The sequence below is a fragment of the Pogonomyrmex barbatus genome, unplaced genomic scaffold (assembly GCF_055798465.1).
Source record: "Pogonomyrmex barbatus isolate J1 unplaced genomic scaffold, ASM5579846v1 scaffold6, whole genome shotgun sequence".
Classification (NCBI taxonomy): Eukaryota; Metazoa; Arthropoda; class Insecta; order Hymenoptera; family Formicidae; genus Pogonomyrmex; species Pogonomyrmex barbatus.
Window position 1 is genome coordinate 7,090,416 of NW_028297160.1, and position 19,631 is coordinate 7,110,046.

Consider the following 19,631-nt stretch of genomic DNA (forward strand, 5'->3'; position numbering starts at 1 on the left):
CAGGAAACGCAGTATCCTTATAATCACAGATTTTCATCACTTTGTCATATCAGATTGCGTAATAATAAACTAACGTCCATTCTTAGTAGATATAGCGAATGGCTACTAAAAGTGCTACGATCAAAGATTACTGCAAGCGGAACGTTTCCGCCGTGTCGCCGTGATTTCTGCGCGTGGCAGCTAACTTCTTTCTTTGTTGCTCCGTCGGCATCCGGAGATGCAAGAAATGGGAAGGAAATAAAGAATAAGGGAAAATACGGAGATAGAGAGAAAGAGAGAACGGAAACTGGCGGGTCGGCAAATGCCAACAAGTTGGCCGTAATAGGTCGCCCCGATCAGGCGGTGGTCTGTCTCTTTCTCTCTCTCCCTCTCTCTTTCTCTCATGAAGCCACGGGTCGAGGAGAGCGAATCCGTTGCATGCCACAAATTGGCTCAAATATTTACGCAATTGGCATGATAACCACATTACGTGATTATGTACGGTTGTTGCGCGCGATCCCGATGCTCACCCTCTCGTCCCATCATCAGCACCCTCCGCTTCCTCTCTCCTCTTCTCCGTGTCTCTCGCGGCCCACCTCCACCTCCTCCATGACCTCCCGTATAAACGGCAAATCAGGGTTATTAAACGACCGTTCGCGGGACACGCATTGTTCGCGCTAGCCATGCAACTTCCGCCTAGAAGACCTTCCTGCAAGCTTCGCCCCTTGCTCCTCGCCGTTTTTCTGTCTGCGCTCACTTCTTTGTAGCAAATACTATTTTTTTTACATACGAGATCGCCAGTATTGCAATGTTTTTTTCAAAGGCATTACCAATTACAGAGATTGTGTTCGGCATTTGTATCGATGCAGCAAGATAGAGAAAAGATAAAAATTTTTGAGTACTAAGATATAAAAACGAAGAATATATTAAATAAAGCAATATTGTTGCATAGATTCGGTTTACATTAAAATATTAATTTAATATTAATTTCTTTTAAAGTTATAATCCTTTATAAATATTTATTGCTTATTGTAAGCTATTAATAAATAATTTCTGATAATTATATATTATATTATATCATCTAATTTTATTGTCACTGATTAATAATACTTCAGTTTCTTATTTAAAATAAGATATTTTATACTTTAACAATAGATTGTATTTATAAATATGATTATATGACAGGATGAGAGAGTAGCTACAATATTCGCTCGCCACCTACAAAGATTGTGCTTTTAACGTGTCATTTTCATTCCCGAACGGTGCAAAACATCAAAACATCAAGGCCGAAATGTAATAATCGGTCATTTGAATAGATTACTAAATACGACTGGGAAAATACCTACTCACGCAACATTGTACAGACTGCTGATCGGGATAAAGTCGACAGTGACTTGCATGAAAATTTATCACATGATATTTTTTATTTTGCAAAATGATATGATCAAACAGTCTAAACGTTAACGAATTATCACTATATTATAATCATGATACATATGAAACATTGTTTATTGGATCTAAAATAGAATAAAAATTTAATCATATTGAACAAAATAACGGACACATATCTTGATATTAATAGCTAAAAAAAGTCAAATACAGAATTTCATTTAATAACGTATAATTATTAACAGAAATAGATCGTAAACTATCAGAAATGTCTATTTGGTAAGATTCAAATTGTAAATTTTCATAAAAATGGCAAAAATTCTGAAAGCTGTCAGTACTTTATACCCCCTATTATCCAAATATGGCAGTTGCCCCTAAGCTAAGTTTTATTCCGCGATTTCGCTTCGGCGGTCGCTTCTTCGAAAATACAGTTACTTCGGCCGTCGATCTAGCGTCGATCCGTTACGTAACACTCCGTGGAAATGTTCGCTCGTGTTGGCTCGGGTCGGCACGGAGCGCGCGTTACGTGCGGTTTCCGTAAATTGCTATGTGCGAACCCGGCTGATCCGCGTCGCGCACGATGTACATACTCGTCGACGTGACGGCGTTGGTACTCTCAAGATGCGATCCTGCGAAAAAGGCGCCCCTCGCACAAGTCAGCACGCCGCGCCGCGGGGGAAAGCGACCACGGAAAAATCGCTGCATGAAAACCGCACGTGGCCGAGGAAAGTGGCAGAGAAAACGACGTTTCGTGCACGTGCGAATTATACATCGCGCGCGATTATTATGCAAAAAGTGTCAGGAAAATATAGGAAAAAAATTGGGAACGCGTGAGGATGTTTCAACGAAGGGATCATGCTTGGCGTCATTATTTGGAAAGTTCATGTCGATACGTGGTAGCAGTTTTAAGGGATATATCGATGTATAGAAATTTTAATTGCAGTCCAATCAGAAGAAATCGCACCTTCGAAAATCATACATCTACTATCTGAGAAATAATAATTGTCATTGAGTAACGTTTTATCATATAATGAAAAATATCAATGCGAAGTTTGTTATCAGTAAAAAATGTATCCGTTTATTATTTACATTATTATCTCTGCGAAAAATAAAGTGATTTTATATGTTGTATTTACAAGTTATATAGCTAGATAAAACTTTCAGAAAGAAGTTACGCTGAAAGATAATCTGCATCTTCTTATAACCAAGTAACTACTACCTGTAGATAATCGAATCTATACTTGTATGAAATCACAAAACTATTGAAGCTAAGAACTATACTTATATCTTAAAAAGTAAACAGAGCTATATATATGTGTAGCTATATTTAACTAAAAAAGTGAAGCTATAAGATATACTTATACCTCTTATGTTTTTTTAATTTATTGGTTTATAAAAATGGATGTATATAACATAAATAACAGTTCACCAAAATATATTTTAATTATTGAAACAAATTATGGACAATATGGCGCACGAAGAAGAAAAAAATTTTTTCTTTCCGATAATCTTGTTCGAATTTAGGTCATCATGAAAAAGAGTGAATTACTTCGCAGTTACCACATAATGAATTAAAATGACTAGTTGCGACGGTGAGACTCAAACACAAAACATCACTTTAAAGGCAAGAATTGTAATTACAACAATTTATTGTTACCAGGAACAGCCTATAGCGAAGAATATTTGAATTCAGTTATTCAATGGATCGATGGCGCTATCTAGTGATATCTTCTCCAAACACATTCATCAACTGGTTTGACTGACGACATCTTGGATTTCAATGTGGAACACTCTACGATTTTACATTGCATATTGATATTTTATTTTTAAATACAAAAATATATATTTTAATATTTAAAATCATAAACAAAAATTATATTAATTATATTAATTTTTATCATATTATTATCATTTATTTTAAGTAAAATAAAAAGATAGTGAAATGAGAATAATAATTATTAAGATTTAAAAATAAAAGTTGGAAAAATAATAGATATTCTATGTTATAAATCGTAAATTTAATTATTCATTGCAAACAATAATTGTTTATATATTTATGTCAATGATCAAATTTTGTATCTATAGTCGATAATATCTTCAATTTTATTTCAAACTTCGTGATTTGAGTCATGGAACTTTATCTAAAGTCGATGATCTTCAATAGTATATCTTATTGATGTTCTAATTTGAAATTGTAATTGTATATATTAATTTTCTCATTATTCAAAAATTGTAAGAAAGTTTATTGATAATAGACGTGAAGAATCTCAAAGAACATTTTGAAGTTATATATTTCTATCAGACTGTAGATTAATTTTAATCTTAGTTTACTTTATTTTTATTTTTTACTAGTTAATGTTAATGGAAGTTAATATTGGAAGTGGATATAAGAGATTTTTAAATTTCAAAAATATAATATCAGAAAGATCAGTCATATTCTTGTGACATCTTATATTTTACACCTTGATTTTATGCGAAAACGTGTTATTAATAATTACAAGAAAAAAAATATGGAGACGACCCACATGTCTGAATTCTAATGAGAAATATATCCGTAGATTTCTGCTCCATTAATACAATAACTATTCTTACTTTAAACAAAACCTGTCTCTAATAAGTTCATATCGTGATGACTGGAGAGCTTCATGCATTCCTTACGTGCGAAAACTATATTTTGCCTATGAATTGCCTATTTATTTATATTTGTCATTATATTTGTCACATCGTTCAATAACACCTTATTTACATTAAATAAATCCTCATGATGCTATGTACTGTATACTTAAAGCTTATTTATTAGAAAATGTATAATTGCACATTTACGTCTCATATACATCTATCTCAATGCTTTCTTTCAATCAATTGTTATTATGTCGATTTTCGATTGTTATATGGATATTTTCGATAATATTGTGCAATGTTATTTGAAACAACTGACGCAAAGTAAAGGGATTCGCATATGCAATTTCAGCATACACTTGCAAACAACTGTTGTGCGAGTCGCCGTATATCGATTTTGCCCCAATTATACTATTTCGCCAACAGTTTTCCATAAATTACAAATGTCCGTACAAACGTAATGTATAGAAATAATTAAACAAAATGTATATAGAAATAGAGAATGGTAAAAAAAAATTTTTTGCAAATTTTGTAATTTGTTTTTATAACTTCAATATCTAGATATGAGTATAAGAATATTTATCAGTAAAATTTATCAGTGTAAAAATTTTTTTTTTAATTTTTTTTTAATTATAATTTACTTTATTATTCTTTTTAATTACAGTAATTAATAATCTTTAGTTATAGTTTGATAAGTTATAATAAATAAATAAATATTGCATGCACCCATAAAAATATCAGTTGCAATCACAAATTTTGCGAATAGTGCTTTTATCCGTTAAATCATAAAATTAATCGTAAAAGTATTAATTGTCGAAATAATGTCAATATGTTATAATGAAATAAAAATATGTTAATGATACACATACGCTATATGAAATTAATTGTAATAAAAATTATTATTTAAAATTTTTTTATTTAAAAGATTAAGGATAAGAAAAAAGAAATGAAATTTTTGAAACTTTATTGTGTTTGGATATATATTTGAACATTGATAAGAACAATCAGTAAAATTGTTTGAATGTGAAATATACAATGTTAATAATCTACATTCTAAACAATTATTTTATTTTCTACGAATTTTTAAATTTTGCTAGTACACATTGTACAATATTATCAAGAAATAAATAAATGCTTAATTTAGACATATCGCTATTTATTAAGGAGTCCTAAATTATTATGGATCTCCATATTCGGCATAAAGAAATTAAAGAAGAAAGCGAAATTACATTGTATTTACGCATCTATCATTTTTATTTCCCGTCACCATAATAGTAAATTTTTTAATAGAGCATTTAATGTTTTCGAAGCGACGAAGAACTTTTGCATTATTTTGCTTGTGTCATTGCTGATCCAGTTTCGGTTCTCTTTTTCCTCTGCCACACTTCATTCTCGATACTTGAATAAATTAAACAATTATTAATCAATATAATATTCTTTTCTAATAATAATTTGATTTCTTATAAATAAGTACATTAATTGTATTTAGTATTGACATTAATATGTTTTTAGTATAATTAATAGGTGTAATTAATAATATTCTTTAAGCTATTAAATTACATTACGCTTTAATTAAGCGTTCTTTTTTATAAAATTTTATTCACAACACTTACTCATCACTGTCTCTCGAATATCCAGCTAATGTTCGCCAAAGTTCTCGCGGACCTTCAATTGCAAGAGGAAAATTTTGCCAGGTCCATTCCTCAACTGGCGATATAAATAAAAAAAAAACATTAAAAATTATTTAATTTGACATGTATAAAGAAATATATATTTTAGCAAATTTGTAACCTTTTGGAGGATAATCTATGCGTCTTTTAGTTAAACTAGGATAAGTTTCTTCTCCATCCTGTAGCGATAGAGTATTGGTTGACTTAAAAGAGAATATAATTTAGCATTTATTTAATAGCATTTATTTAGTAATCATAATAAAATATAAAAAATTATAATAATTATCACAATAATATTAGTTTTATTAATCAGAAATACCTGTTGATCACTTCTACCAATACGAGGTATATGTTTTTCGGCTTTGTAAAAGAAATCTTCAAATCTTCCACTTCGACCAACTCTAGGTAGGGTAGGTATTTTGGCAATTTTCAAAAAAAATGCAGGTACTTCGTCCGCCATTATGATATTTTGACAGATTAACAATATGACAATTCCACCAAGAAAAGCTGAACATATATTGCATAAAAGATAATGTTAAACATTGTAAATAGACAAAACAATAATTTTTAAATATATTACACTAAATACTAAACTAAATATATATAATCTTTGTAAATTCATGATATAAATTCACAACATATAAAAAAAATAATTAGCCAATTAGCGTACCATTACCTCTGATCCGTTGAGTGTGAGATCTTTGTAGCATCATCTCGAAAAAGTCGTGAATTTAATACCTGTAATGAATCAATCAAGCGCAATTCAGTCTTCAAGAGCAACTTCACCCTTTGAGCACATCACACCGATTGCACATCTCAGAATTGATGGCAACAATTATTTTGATGTGCGCCAATCGACGTGGCATTCTCGAGCGCGATCGACGCGTAAGTGACTGCCATAGAAACCTGCCGAATCCCACGGAAAAGATGCGCGTCTCGCGGGCGTTCGGTGAGCACTGAGCGATTTTTCGCGTACGTACGGCTTCTTCCATTACCGCAAGGAATGGACCGGAGTGTTCGAGGATTGTGGGCGAGAAGAATCGACATGAAGTTTGCACGTCGTGAAACCCCATCGCATTTGAATCACACCGACTGTTTGTCCTCGTTCACAAAACACGCAAGAATATCCAACCGTGCGTCCGCGCGAGTAAAATGCATTCTGTAGAATTGATGCATCGTAGGAGACGTTACGGGAAATGTTTGACATACTGCTATGCTATTGCATGGGAAAAAGTAAATAAAGAAGTTCCGAAATTACCAATGCGCGATCGAATAACGTTTTCGATACGGAACTGAGAAAAATAAAATTGTCTCTAAATTTAATCTTTTTAATAGTTATAATGGTACACACGCTATGTAAAAATTAAACTATAAAACAATCATAAGATTTATAAATTATTTTTATAATAATTATTTTAATTAGTATATAATAGTTATTATTTTAATTATTATGAATAAAATTATGAATAAAAATATCTACTTTAACTGTAGCAGCAAAACTATTTGCTATAAAATTCTGTAAAGAGCATACATTATATATTCAGAGATGACATTTACTCTTCTACTTCAAAATCACAAGAAAGATATTGGTTACTCTAACTTAATGTCACGGAGATGTAATACTGAGAAGTGTAAGTTTTTTATAAAAAAATAATGTAACAGAAAAATAGACTTTAATCAATGTAATAATGAATAATATTTCTTACCTGAAAATCAACTGGATACAATGAGCTTAACTCGATTAGATTCAGCATATTTATACTTGATTAAAGAGCAATTGAATATTTAGTTCATGTACGTCTTGTAAATTAACACCAATGTTTGTCTCTCTAACAGTAGTGAATAAATTTATCGATTGCTTTTTAGTAGCAGAAGATTAATCGTCCTCTTTTATGAAGAAAATTTTTGTTCTTTAATCTGATATAAATTTTATATATGTATGTAATATAATTTTAAAGAATATAATTTTTATATTATATTTAATATGTGTGTATTAATTATTGTTGTTATATATAAAAATAAAATTAAATATTTTTGTATATTATACATAAAAGAGTTAAATCTTTTTATTGAACATTATTGTCGCTATTAAACGCTTTCTAATAAAATATTACGTGTAAATATAAAATATTTTATATATTTTTAAAGTAATTAAATTAAATATATGTGCCAATATTTTTGCTGTTGCTGTGTATTGCGTGTCTTTTTTCGACTATAGACAATAGACTATTACCCTTATCCAGGCAGGTGAATAGTACGTGCTTTTCATATTAAAGTGCTTTTAATTTACTTTAACTAAAAGTTTCAGTGATCTCTTATATTTATGTAAATTATTTAAATCGAGCATTTTGTCAAATATATTTTATATTTCTTTTAATTACATCAGATATTAATCGACAATTTCTTTATTATATAGTTATTGAAAATTCTAAATTTTTTATAATAAATTAATTAATAAATTATTTAATTTTAATTAACTGTTAAAATAAATAAATTAATTAAAAATTAGAAAGAATAATTAATATTTTTATTTAGTAGGAAAGGAGATTAATTAAAAGGAGATTAAAGTACTATTAATTAGCTCTTCCTTAAAATCATAATATTTTATTTATTTTAGTAGCTTTTAATAAACCATATTGTAGAAGCTTATAAATCATGATAAAATTATATATTATAATAATATATTATTATTTAGATATAAAGTTTACGATTAGACATGGCATGTAATGTAATGATTATTGATAAAAGACAATGTAATGAATTTTTAAGCGCATGATTGCAGATCCTTTACCAAGTTCATAGTTAATTAATTATATTGTTTTATATATTGATCAGTCAGCGGAAATCGCAAATAATCTCGGTCGGTTTTTCATCTTCAGTTGGATTCTTGATGAGAGAGCCAAGCGGTACAAGTTTCGCTAGCGACTTCGCACATAGCTGACAGAGCCCGGCTGGTAACTTCATAATCTAGAAAGTTTATTAGAAAATATAAAATAAGAAATGAAAAGCATATTACAAAACATTAATTAATCTAAAAAACTTTTGTAAACTATAATTATTTTTAATTAACAAATATTTTCAGAACTGCAAAACTGTTCAAATAACTATCATTTTTTAAAGCACTTTTTAAATAAGTAAATAATGTATTAAATAACAGTTTGTTGAAATACAAAGTGTTGCTTTAATATATTTCAAACAATTTTACAAAGTAATATACTATATAATAAAATTATATTATTTGATATTGTGATGTTAATCATTTTTAACAGATGGGGTTAGTTTTATACATTTGCTATATGTAAATTTTAAAATTGGCTTTTACTTTGTAAAATTATATCTTTTTTGAAAAGTATTGTATAAAGATAACGCAAAATGTTTTGTACTTACCAGTTATAGTGTTAGATCGTTTGCCGAATATGCTACCGTTAAAGGGTGGCTTTTTGTAGGCAGCCTCTGCACTGATAACGAAGACTACTACAATAACAGCAAGTGCCAGGAAAAGGCGAATGGAAACCATGTCGACGTGTTGATTTATTTTTATCTAAAAATAATAAATTTATTGATTATTTATTATAATTTTTAAATAACTTTATTATCTTGTAATAATTAATAGAATAAATTATTGTTGGTTCAGTAATAAGATTATTGATAACAAAATTTGAAAAGATTCACCGTAAATCTAAATAAATTTTAATATAAAACAAAAAAGCTTACTTTTTCTTATGTAAATTTGAAAAAAACTTGCTTGATTCTTAGAAGATTGTCGGTCACCGAATGTTATAAGCGGCGCACAAAATACGAGCTTTTATACTCTAGGAAACAACTTAAAGACAAATGTCTCTATCAAACGCAGTCAACCTACATTATTTGCAAATAACGTCATGAGTTCCCCCAATAGGATATTGATTTGTTGCGAAATATCAAAATTCGTAATAATCGACGATGACCAGTACGCAAGAACATCACGTAAACTCGCGCTATTTAAAAATTTAGTGGAATCAGAAATTTGGGTATGTGAAAAAAATATATAAATTATATTCTTATTTAGAAATTTACGACATTTTATATGAAAAAATATATTACGTTAGAGATATATAACACGTTATATGTTAGAGATAAATAACACGAATAAGATAGGATAAGATAAGATCTATAGTTATTATAAATAAAAATAACATATAAGATGCTTTTACCTGAGCGGGATGTATCCGAAAGATGGATGATACTCGACTGATGCTTCTTCGATGGTTGAATCGGCTTTTATAAGACAGTAGCCTATATTAAAAGGATGTACCGTGTGAAAAAGATAATAAGCTATCACAAAATATAATGTAATTGAAGACTTTGATGAGATTGCCTTTTACTCCAAGGAAATAAAGATTGCATTGATCGCACATGTCTCGAAAATTGTGACAGAGCTGATTACAGAGCTGATTACTGATTACAGAGCGCAATATTTAATGTAAAATTAATATCTAATTTATATAAGATTTTGGTTAAAGAATTGCATTAAAATATTTTATGTAAGATATACTAATAGACTTAAATTTAATGATTATAGAAAAATTATTATACAAAATATAAAAGTTGCAGAATAATATAATTATTAAATAATTTTATATTAATTTGACAATAGTTTTAAAGTATATTTATATTTAACATGTGTCAAATATGTAATTAATATACAATGTAAAAATACAATGTATTTTTTTTTGTATGTTTAAATAATTAATTAAGAGGCTTTATGTACATATTTATTTTTCTGAAATACAATATACAATTTTAATAAGTAATCCTAGAAAATTTATTAATGAGCTAAATAATTAATTAAAAATCTGTTTTCTCGCTCTCTTTATATTTTTAATTATTTAAAAATATTATCTATAAATGGTAAAAATAGTATTTATCTATTGTTGATATATTTTCTCTTATTCTCTTATTTTCTCCGATTACATCAGTTGATAAAAGACTTTGTTATATTTTCCGCATACGATACAATCAATAATCAATATTTGCAAATAGTTTCAAAATATTTTAAGGAAGATTAATCTTTCAGATATTAATAATATTGCAAACTTGTTATATTATTATTTATATATTACTTAAACATTTTAGTTCTTATTTAGAAAAAGAGTATAATATTATAATATTATAATATTATAATATTAAAATAATAATAGAACTTTTAGAATTCTTATCGTAATAAATATTAATTTTATTATTGCATTTTATTAAGTATATATAATATATAATATATAACATTTTTGCGGTATATATACATAATTCATAATTTTGACACAAATAGTAATTATAATTATAATAAATATAATTAAGAAGATTATGATTTAAAGAATGCTGAAACTGCTTTAAAATGGATTAATGAAAAATGAGTTATTAAATAATTACTTTATTTAGCACTTTATTTAACAATAAATCTTTTGAAATAAGAATGTTTGGCTTGTGTATTGTTATATTGTATATTTCAAAGAGTGAATGTTTATAGATTGTACAATTAGATATATGAAATTTTGTAAACAGTATTATACCTTCTCTTATGTTATTATACAATATGTATGCAATAGAGTAATATGGATATTTATCTTAATATTATTAATATACATACTAAATAATTATATAAGTAATTATATATACATTAATATAAGATAATGAATTATTAGAGCCAAATTTAATTACGCTCTCGACGATCGATCGATTTTCGAATATATGTATGTGTGTTTATAATTATTATAATATTATTATTATAATATTCTTTCTAAGTAACCAATAAATAACTCTCTAGTTAATTATTGCTCCTATTCACTTACAAAAGCGGATATAATGCATCTGCTGTATTAAAAAATTTATAGAATCAAGAATGTGCGTATTCTTATCGATTCATAGCCAAGAGCGCAATACGATTGAAAAGACATCGTATAGGCATACTAAAGTCTACGTCTTATTGTCGCGTCACAACTTTTTCTTTTTAATTCGGCATATAAGCAAACACGCCGCCGATTACTCGCTGTATGATCGATTTCTTTGTAAAATTAATAGCTTTCCGATCAAGAACAGTGGATGATGATTGACGACGTATTAATGCCAGCCAAGACTTATCATACTAAAGAACGAGTAATTAATTTGTGCTTTATTATATTCTTATCATTTATGTAATATTATAAAAAGCGGTTGTTATCGCCAAAAGATAATATTAAAGACTACCAAATGGAAGACATGGATTTTGTTTTTCGGTTTCTTTTTACCTATTTAATATAGTCTATCATATAAAAGTTAGCTGTTTTAGGTAAACTATAATTAGCGCGTGAATACACATTGCATATTGTGCGCGCGTATAAATAGAATTTATTGCATAATACACATATCACACATCGATGTCTTGTTCACACGTTGCAAGTTTTTCCAACAAATTTTAATTATGTTTTAACATACATTTATATAGATATAATTAGTTTGTTTTAACAAAAAGCAATCATTTTATTCATATTTAATAAATTTAAAACATTAAGCTATTTTTTTACGAAGATTATTAAGGAATATAAAATTTTAAAACAAAAATATGTGCAAAACATAAAATATATAAAAACATAAAATATACAAATATTTTTATTTAAGTTGTGTATTATACGATAAAGAAGTATTTCGGTGAAGTAAGTTATTTCGATATATTATTGAATGCAATATTGTGAAAATATAATATTTCTTAAACATGCTATAATGCTAAATAAATCGAATAAGAACAAAAAATATATCATACACATTTATTATAATAACATTTGTTATACAATTCGGTTCTATTAAAAAAATATATATTTTATCTGAAATACTTGCAAATATTTCCAAATCATGATCGATGAAAATGCTATTGTTGTGCTTTCTTAATTAAAACAAAATATATAACGCAAACCATGTGAACTGGACCTGTGTCGAACTTTCTTAAGCCTATAACGATTCAACATTAAGTGAAAAATCTTTATCTATTTATGTTACAATCGTTAACTTAATATTTTGCAATTATCGTTTCAATTATCGTTTCAATTATATTTATATATCAAGCTTTGTAATAATTTTCCCAAATTTTTTTCTGTAACAATTTATTTTCTTTTTGTATTTTTCAATAAGCATTTTGTTTCAATTTTATCCAAATTAAATATATAAAAATAAGAGTAAAATGTAAATAGATATGTGTTTAAATGTGTATAATTTCGTATAAAAATATAAATACAAGTAAAAATTAGTGAATGTAACGTTGCACATATAAAAGATACATATTAAAATTGAGAAAATACAAATCTGTTTTATAAATAGAACAATGCAGATAGAAATATGGATGATTTTATAAAGCGCTGTTGAACCATTATCATAAAAACGATATTATATAATACTTAACATTACGCACAGTATTGCAACAAATAATAATTTTTTAATTTATCTTAATCAGAATTATTATTATTATATATCAATTATTATTATTATTATTATTATTATATATCAATTTACTGTAACAAAATTTAAATAAATTTCAATAACAAAGTATGTTAAAAAAAATCACTTCAAGATATTTCTTCTAACGCGTCTTTGATTATGATGAGACTCATTTAACAGAATAGAATAGTTTACCGTAAACAAATTAATCTAAACGAGCTATATAAATTTATATCCTTTTTCACGTGAATGTCCTTATCTCTTTATCCACATCTTATCTCTCAGTTCATCTGTCTAACTCTGGATTTTGACAGTGGCAGAATTGATCACCGCGTTCGTATTTGCACAGTATTTTGCACACTCGTTTCCAATCATTAACGAATTCCTTGAATAGTGGATTTTCAGGGATTTTCTCTTCTTCTTCCTTCTTGGAAGGAAACAGCTTACGACGAAGTGCAGAATCATGCATCATCTCATGCACATCATCCGTCGGGATATCCGTGTCCACATCGATGTCTTCCATCATGGGCTCCGTTTCTATCATCGGTTCGTCCATTAGCATTTCATGAATATCATCCATCGAATGACTATGATCCCATGACGAATATTCCTCGTTGTCAACCGATCGTTTTGCTCGTTGTGGAGCTTCGGTAGTAATAGGCGCAGCAGTCGTAGTGGTAGTGGTAGTATTCTCTGGGTTATTCGTCTTTGTACACTCAGCAACTAATTTTCCCTTTTTCAGATTGTTGTCCTTAAATAACTCCTCATGAAGCTCGCATAGGATGATCATATCGAGAGGCGAACTGAGGATGACGTCCAAGATATCGGCCGCTATCTCCTTTACCAAAAAGTTGAGCCTCCAACTTTCGTGAAGGCGCATGGTGTTTGGACTCAAGGGTGTTAAAGCATCACAATAACATCCTAGATTCGCTTGAAGAGATGATCTCATAGCAAAACAGTTAACTTCCGAAGGAATTGATAGCTCGACACCACACAGTTTCAAGCAGTGGCTGGCAAGTACCCACGCTTGATGCTCGTCGCTTTCAGACTGGAGCCTGCAGTTTACCTTAGGATATCGGGGAAATAGCTCCGGATCCCGCGCTCGCTCGGATTCAGTCTCTGCCCCGGGATTGCAAAGCAGAGCGCAAGCGTCGACCACGAGAGGCCTTGGCACGCTCGCGGCGCGGCCCACCAACGCCAACAGGAACACCCAACGAAACGTAGGCGTCATCTGAAAATGATGGCTAATCAATATTCTGAAGGGGATGCGGAGAACCGCGTTCCGATGCTGGCTTATTGGGAGGGATCGTATGGCTAAGGAGGAATTTCTGGAGTCTGACCGCGCTCTTGTATCTATACGTCTGAGAGAATCAGAATAGAATTCGATAGCCACTATATATAGATCAAAACGAGAGTAGAACAGTTACAGGATTCTACATGACATAATTGATATGACTTGTATAGACAAATAATACGCATATTGAAAGTGCGATTTTCGCATTACTATTATTTCAAAAGTCTCTTATTCCTTATTCTTATTATTTGATTTAAGACATCTTTACAAAATAAATTTACTTTGTCTTTTTAAAGCTCATATTATTAAATAGTATTTCTGAAATAGATAATTAAATTTAATTATATATTCTACTCACCTTCATAAAAATATGAAAAGAACGCTGATTCAGATTTCGGGTTTTTCTCCTATTAGAATTTTATATACATAAATATTCCGAAGTATAAATCTGACGTTGAGAGGAATACTGATATTCTTTTCAAATTAAACTATTACTTGAAAGTAACGTTTATAAAGAGACATACGCCTTGCACGAAGTTCAAAATACAAATATCTCTTTCGGCACATAAGCTGATGGCTTTATATCTTCAACGTCAAGCAGGGCCGATCTTAGAATTAGTAATGCCTAGTGCCAATTGATGATTCTCCTCTCTTTTGTTATATTATTTACAATTTGAGTTTGTTATTTACAATTTGATTAACAAAAAGAAAAAAATTCAAATATAATGTCATATATAATGTCATTTAGATATTTGTAAAGTAATATTATTTAAAAATATTTTACATTATTACATAAAAATCATCTATATTTTATCTTTATTTATATTTATTTATACAAATAAAATTAAGCATATATAATTATCCATTTAAAATAGATTTAAACACAGTTGAATGATTTTGTCTAAGATTTTAACAATAAATATAATATATTTCTCTGTATGTCATTGTTTTCTTTAACATTAGAATTTATAGAAAATTAAAAAAAATCTATATAAAATTTAGATTGTGAACAAATCTTAGATCATGCTGTAAAATTTTTTCTAGCTTGACGGTACTACTTAAATAAAACATAAATTTTTCCTGGAAAAAGTTTTAGTTTAGTTTAGTAATCCAAACTAGGTGCCCCGAATTTGATTCCCAGTATGAAAATATTCACACATCCCTAAAACCGTTACCGTCCAATTGTCTTACTTAAGCATAACATAAGCTGTTATTGCTTAGCGACACAAAGAGAAGGTCGCGACATTTAAACAAAGACAGATAATCATTGGCAAAAATGAATATTTCAGTAACAGAGTTTAAAGTATACATATATATAATTGGAATGCTAAATTATTTATATTATTAATGATTTTTTTGGATAACAATTATGTAAAAAATGTAAAAATATTTCAATTTATTTTACATATCTTTTCATTTGTTAAACTTTCTAACAATAAATGAAAATATAAAATTGCAAAATATATTTTAAAAGAAATTTTTGAAGAAATTATGATTATAATTACTAAAAAATATAATTACCAAAAAATATAATTTTTAGTAAATAGTTTTTGAAAACAAAAAGCAATAAATTAAAAAATATGTACATATTAATTATTATGCTTAAACTATAATAGATTCTTTTTGAGTTATAGATTAAAATTTAAAATCAGCGTGGTTAGTCGTTATAATTCTCTGATATAATAGAATTGTTAATGTATATTACATGGTTCAAGTGCTATTTAAAACAAAATCTTTGATGCATAAAAAATGTTACAAAAGTAATTTGCTTAAACAAAAGTATAGTTATAAATATTATATTATATAATATTAAATTAGTAAATAATAAAAACAATTATTTTATACCAAATAAATTTTGTACATACTTGTACATACGTATAACCTTGTCATTTTGTTTGTTATTTTATAAATTAAATCTAAATAGTGTGCGAATGATGATAATATATCTGCCAAATTATTAAAAATATATTTAATATAAATGTACATAGATAGTATTTTGTAGAATTTTAAAAAAATTTTGCGTTTTATTTAATTAATTATTGTGTTATTATATAACTCAATATATGTTATATAAATCTCAATATAAATCAAGAAACCAGCTTATAAATTTAGGTACATTATCGTCTAGAATATGTTTATTTATTTTGATTAAATTTCAATTAAATATTTCAATTTAATCTATAAAGACTTAAAAATCGGAAAGATCTATAGCTTGTTTATAAGAAATTTTATTTGTTAACTTTGATCAAATCTAATCAATCTAAATTTGATTATTAATAAAATAAAGCAAAACAATATTGTGAATAATTTTTTCATTAATATGTTGCTTTTATAGAATTAACATAACAGTAAACAAAAACTAAATTGTTAGATAAATTGCCAAAAGACAAAGAACAAGTTACATAACTTAGATAAATAAATTTCTTAATTATATCTAGAGATAAAAAGGAAAAATTGATTCTGAATTACACAATTTTACAATGTTGATTTATTTAAATTCTTATCTTTTAATGTTACATTTTTAGTAATAATTAATTCATAAATTTGTAAATAAATAAATAAATTTTGAATGCGTACACACAATGTATTACATATTTCAAAATTAACACGTAAAATACAATTACAAGACAATTAAAATACAATATAAAGACAAATACCTGTAAAATCTGTAGTGATTAATTGGTAACAACTAATTTTTGTTGAGTAATAAATTCTAATATCTGAAAAAATATTAAAAAGTTAATAATTTATTATTGCAAATATTTTTTACTTTCAAACATGTAATGTTTTTTAGAAGAGATAAGAAAGATGCAAGATAGATTTATTACAATAAAATTTTGTTAGTAAATAATGAGTACATATATTTATTAAAAATTTACTAACAAAATTTTGAGAAATTTTTTTTTATAGAAATCTCTTTTCGAGTATTTTACGGAATGTCAATTCAATCTAAAGTTTCTCAAAAGATGAAGAAAGATTGTCAGCATCTTCCAATATAATTGGATTACTCTCTTCTAAAAGTGGTTGCGGGGAATCGATGCTGCCTGACTGTACGGTTCCATTAAATCGACCGACCTACTCCTCTTCTTGCCAACTATGATGAAATAACTTGAAACCCCTCTTAAAACAGCTACCTCGAGCTGATAGTTGCTGCTTGTAGAAACTTTGTGTTAAAGCTTTTCACGTGACAATAATGCCTCTTCTGATATGTCATGACAACTAAGCCTGTGAACAACGGTATATTGTTTCATGATATAAGTATTGTCTTTCATCAGTGGTTGCAGCAATTCACGTGAACATGGCTATTTAATTGAAATCCAATTTACAGTACAACGATGTTACATTCAATAGAATTAATTTTATGAATATCACAAGAATGGGTGGTAATATGATCCATCAAATTGACATATTAGGTATCAGTGGAATCATTTATATTTTTTAAAGAATTCATAGAAGATTAAAATATTTTGTTTTAATAAATATAAATTATAAAAACCAGGAATAAAATTATTATTAGAACTTGAAACAAATAATAATTTAATCATGTCACACAATATTTTCGTATTTCCTAATAACAATTATACCTCAAAATGAGACATGTTTAACTACTGCTCTTACGTTCGCATTATATTATTACAATCGAAAAATGTAATTAGTCAGGCGTGTACAATGCAGTTGTTATGACATAATTAAATTGAAATGATAATATAATATTTCATTGTTTTAATATATGTATAGTAGTAATATACATGTATTTTCATAAATTATATAATATATATATATATATATATATATCCTTTAATAGAAGGATTGTACATAGAAAATCGTAGATGATCGTTCCTGATTTCAATTTTCTCGTTGTTCACGAAATTGACACGGTATTGCAGAAATAATAAGTTCTTGTGAATCATGTTACATTGGGTGCGCCCACGTAGAGGATTTATACGCCTACAGGCACAAAATATATCGACCTCAGAGAGAGTACGCACACTAGTTACGATCCTGGCCCTTTCTGGGTCTCGTTCTGTCCTCCACCTACAACGAAGAACGGAGGACGATATTGATTAAATTCACCGACGGCCATTTTGTCCCGGCGCTCTATTGGTTGCCGTCCATTTTGTCCTTTCCACCCCCAACGGTATAACCATAAATGTTTCTTCCTCTTCTAGTATCGTCGTCCCTGTTTACCTACCTGTTCACGTTCTTCACCCCGAGCCACCCACGTTGTCGGCCGAAGACGACGCAGGCGTCGCGACATTTTCCACGGAAGAAATCGGACTATCAGCAATTAGATTCTTCTATGGTAGACCGTTGCAGAATCCCTAATGAGCGTCCCGTTTCTGTTCCAGATGACTTTGGAGATATAAATTCAACGTTACAACATTACCCTTTGATTGGTAAATCATGGGATGATTATTATTTTAGATTTTTATTTTCTTATTATTTTAAAAAAGAATATAGTCTATAAAAAGATTATATCAGCAGTCTATTTATTGACACTCTATTTTATTTATAGTTAATTTCTAGTTGACGTCAATAAAATCTTGAAAAAGACTTAAAAAAAGACTGAAAGAAAGTTAATTCTCTCTGATAACATTATTTTCTATTATTTAGTATAATATTATTCCATTAATTTTATATTTGGTAATAGAATGCTCGAATTTAAAATGTATATATATATGCATATAATATTATTTTTAAAATTAATAGAAGATAAGGTTTTAATATTATTTTGGCATTGGTAATATATTGGTAATATATGTATATATTTGATACTTTTAATATTTTATAAAAAATTTTTAAACATAATGCAGAGAATACATGGTACAATCACATCTAGATATGAATGTTGAAAATTTATGAACAGTGATGTACCATCCCTTAACCAGAGCCATCTTGGACTTTAACCTACCTTTCTGTTTCCGCGCAACGTTGATGCCTCGAGAGCTTGATTCTCGTTTTTTGAACGCCGTGAGATGTTTCTCCATCTCGGCGGTCTTCTAAGATAGCGAATTGAATATGACATACAAAAATATCGGTAGCGGATACGTTCCGCTATGAAAACCGCACGCGGCTAAGATAAACAAAAAGGAATCTGGAAACGAGAAAAAAGCAAACAAGAAGAGAAATTGGCATACTTGCTCTCCTCTTCTCTCTGACGTCAAAAATGACATTCGCTTCGGGATTGGTGGCATGGCGACACGCCCTGGTATCCACCACCCTTGTTTCACCCTTCAACT

At 28.3% G+C, this 19,631-nt stretch overlaps 3 protein-coding genes and 1 long non-coding RNA gene across 6 annotated transcripts; all 4 read right to left on the minus strand.

Moving 5' to 3' along the window:
- Positions 1–4,936: 4,936 nt before the first annotated feature.
- On the minus strand, positions 4,937–6,518 carry Eth (ecdysis triggering hormone). The gene is made up of 5 exons (XM_011632426.3): positions 6,328–6,518; positions 5,977–6,164; positions 5,779–5,860; positions 5,601–5,694; positions 4,937–5,385 (listed from the first exon to the last, which is right to left on the minus strand). Exons 1-5 carry the CDS (start codon positions 6,368–6,370, stop codon positions 5,316–5,318), a joined length of 477 nt encoding a protein of 158 aa, XP_011630728.2. The 5' UTR covers positions 6,371–6,518; the 3' UTR covers positions 4,937–5,315.
- Positions 6,519–8,234: 1,716 nt separating this feature from the next.
- On the minus strand, positions 8,235–9,978 carry SIFa (neuropeptide SIFamide). Of its 2 annotated transcripts, none has more exons than XM_011632423.2 (3): positions 9,851–9,978; positions 9,045–9,198; positions 8,235–8,624 (listed from the first exon to the last, which is right to left on the minus strand). In XM_011632423.2, exons 2-3 carry the CDS (start codon positions 9,172–9,174, stop codon positions 8,533–8,535), a joined length of 222 nt encoding a protein of 73 aa, XP_011630725.2. In that variant the 5' UTR covers positions 9,175–9,198; positions 9,851–9,978; the 3' UTR covers positions 8,235–8,532. The 2 variants fall into 2 exon arrangements, with proteins under 2 accessions (XP_011630725.2, XP_011630726.2); XM_011632424.2 differs by lacking the exon at positions 9,851–9,978 and adding an exon at positions 9,372–9,513.
- A 2,441-nt stretch (positions 9,979–12,419) lies between these two features.
- LOC105422868 (uncharacterized) lies at positions 12,420–14,951 on the minus strand. The gene is made up of 2 exons (XM_011632422.3): positions 14,750–14,951; positions 12,420–14,328 (listed from the first exon to the last, which is right to left on the minus strand). Exons 1-2 carry the CDS (start codon positions 14,753–14,755, stop codon positions 13,384–13,386), a joined length of 951 nt encoding a protein of 316 aa, XP_011630724.2. The 5' UTR covers positions 14,756–14,951; the 3' UTR covers positions 12,420–13,383.
- A 1,905-nt stretch (positions 14,952–16,856) lies between these two features.
- On the minus strand, positions 16,857–19,513 carry LOC148935132 (uncharacterized). 2 transcript variants are annotated; one of them, XR_016140577.1, is made up of 4 exons: positions 19,304–19,513; positions 18,584–18,744; positions 18,308–18,426; positions 16,857–17,616 (listed from the first exon to the last, which is right to left on the minus strand). It is a non-coding gene; the product is annotated as an uncharacterized LOC148935132 (long non-coding RNA). The 2 variants fall into 2 exon arrangements; XR_016140576.1 differs by lacking the exon at positions 18,308–18,426.
- Between the last annotated feature and the right edge of the window lie 118 nt (positions 19,514–19,631).

Coding starts and splice junctions, on each gene's coding strand:
- Eth (XM_011632426.3), bottom strand. CDS start 6,370: ATGATGCTACAAAGATCTCACACTCAACGGATCAGAGGTAATG. Junction 5,695..5,778: donor CATAGATTATCCTCCAAAAG/GTTACAAATTTG, acceptor TTATATCGCCAG/TTGAGGAATGGACCTGGCAA. Junction 5,386..5,600: donor TATTCGAGAGACAGTGATGA/GTAAGTGTTGTG, acceptor AATTTATTCAAG/TATCGAGAATGAAGTGTGGC.
- SIFa (XM_011632423.2), bottom strand. CDS start 9,174: ATGGTTTCCATTCGCCTTTTCCTGGCACTTGCTGTTATTGTAGTAGTC. Junction 8,625..9,044: donor ACGATCTAACACTATAACTG/GTAAGTACAAAA, acceptor TAAACTTTCTAG/ATTATGAAGTTACCAGCCGG.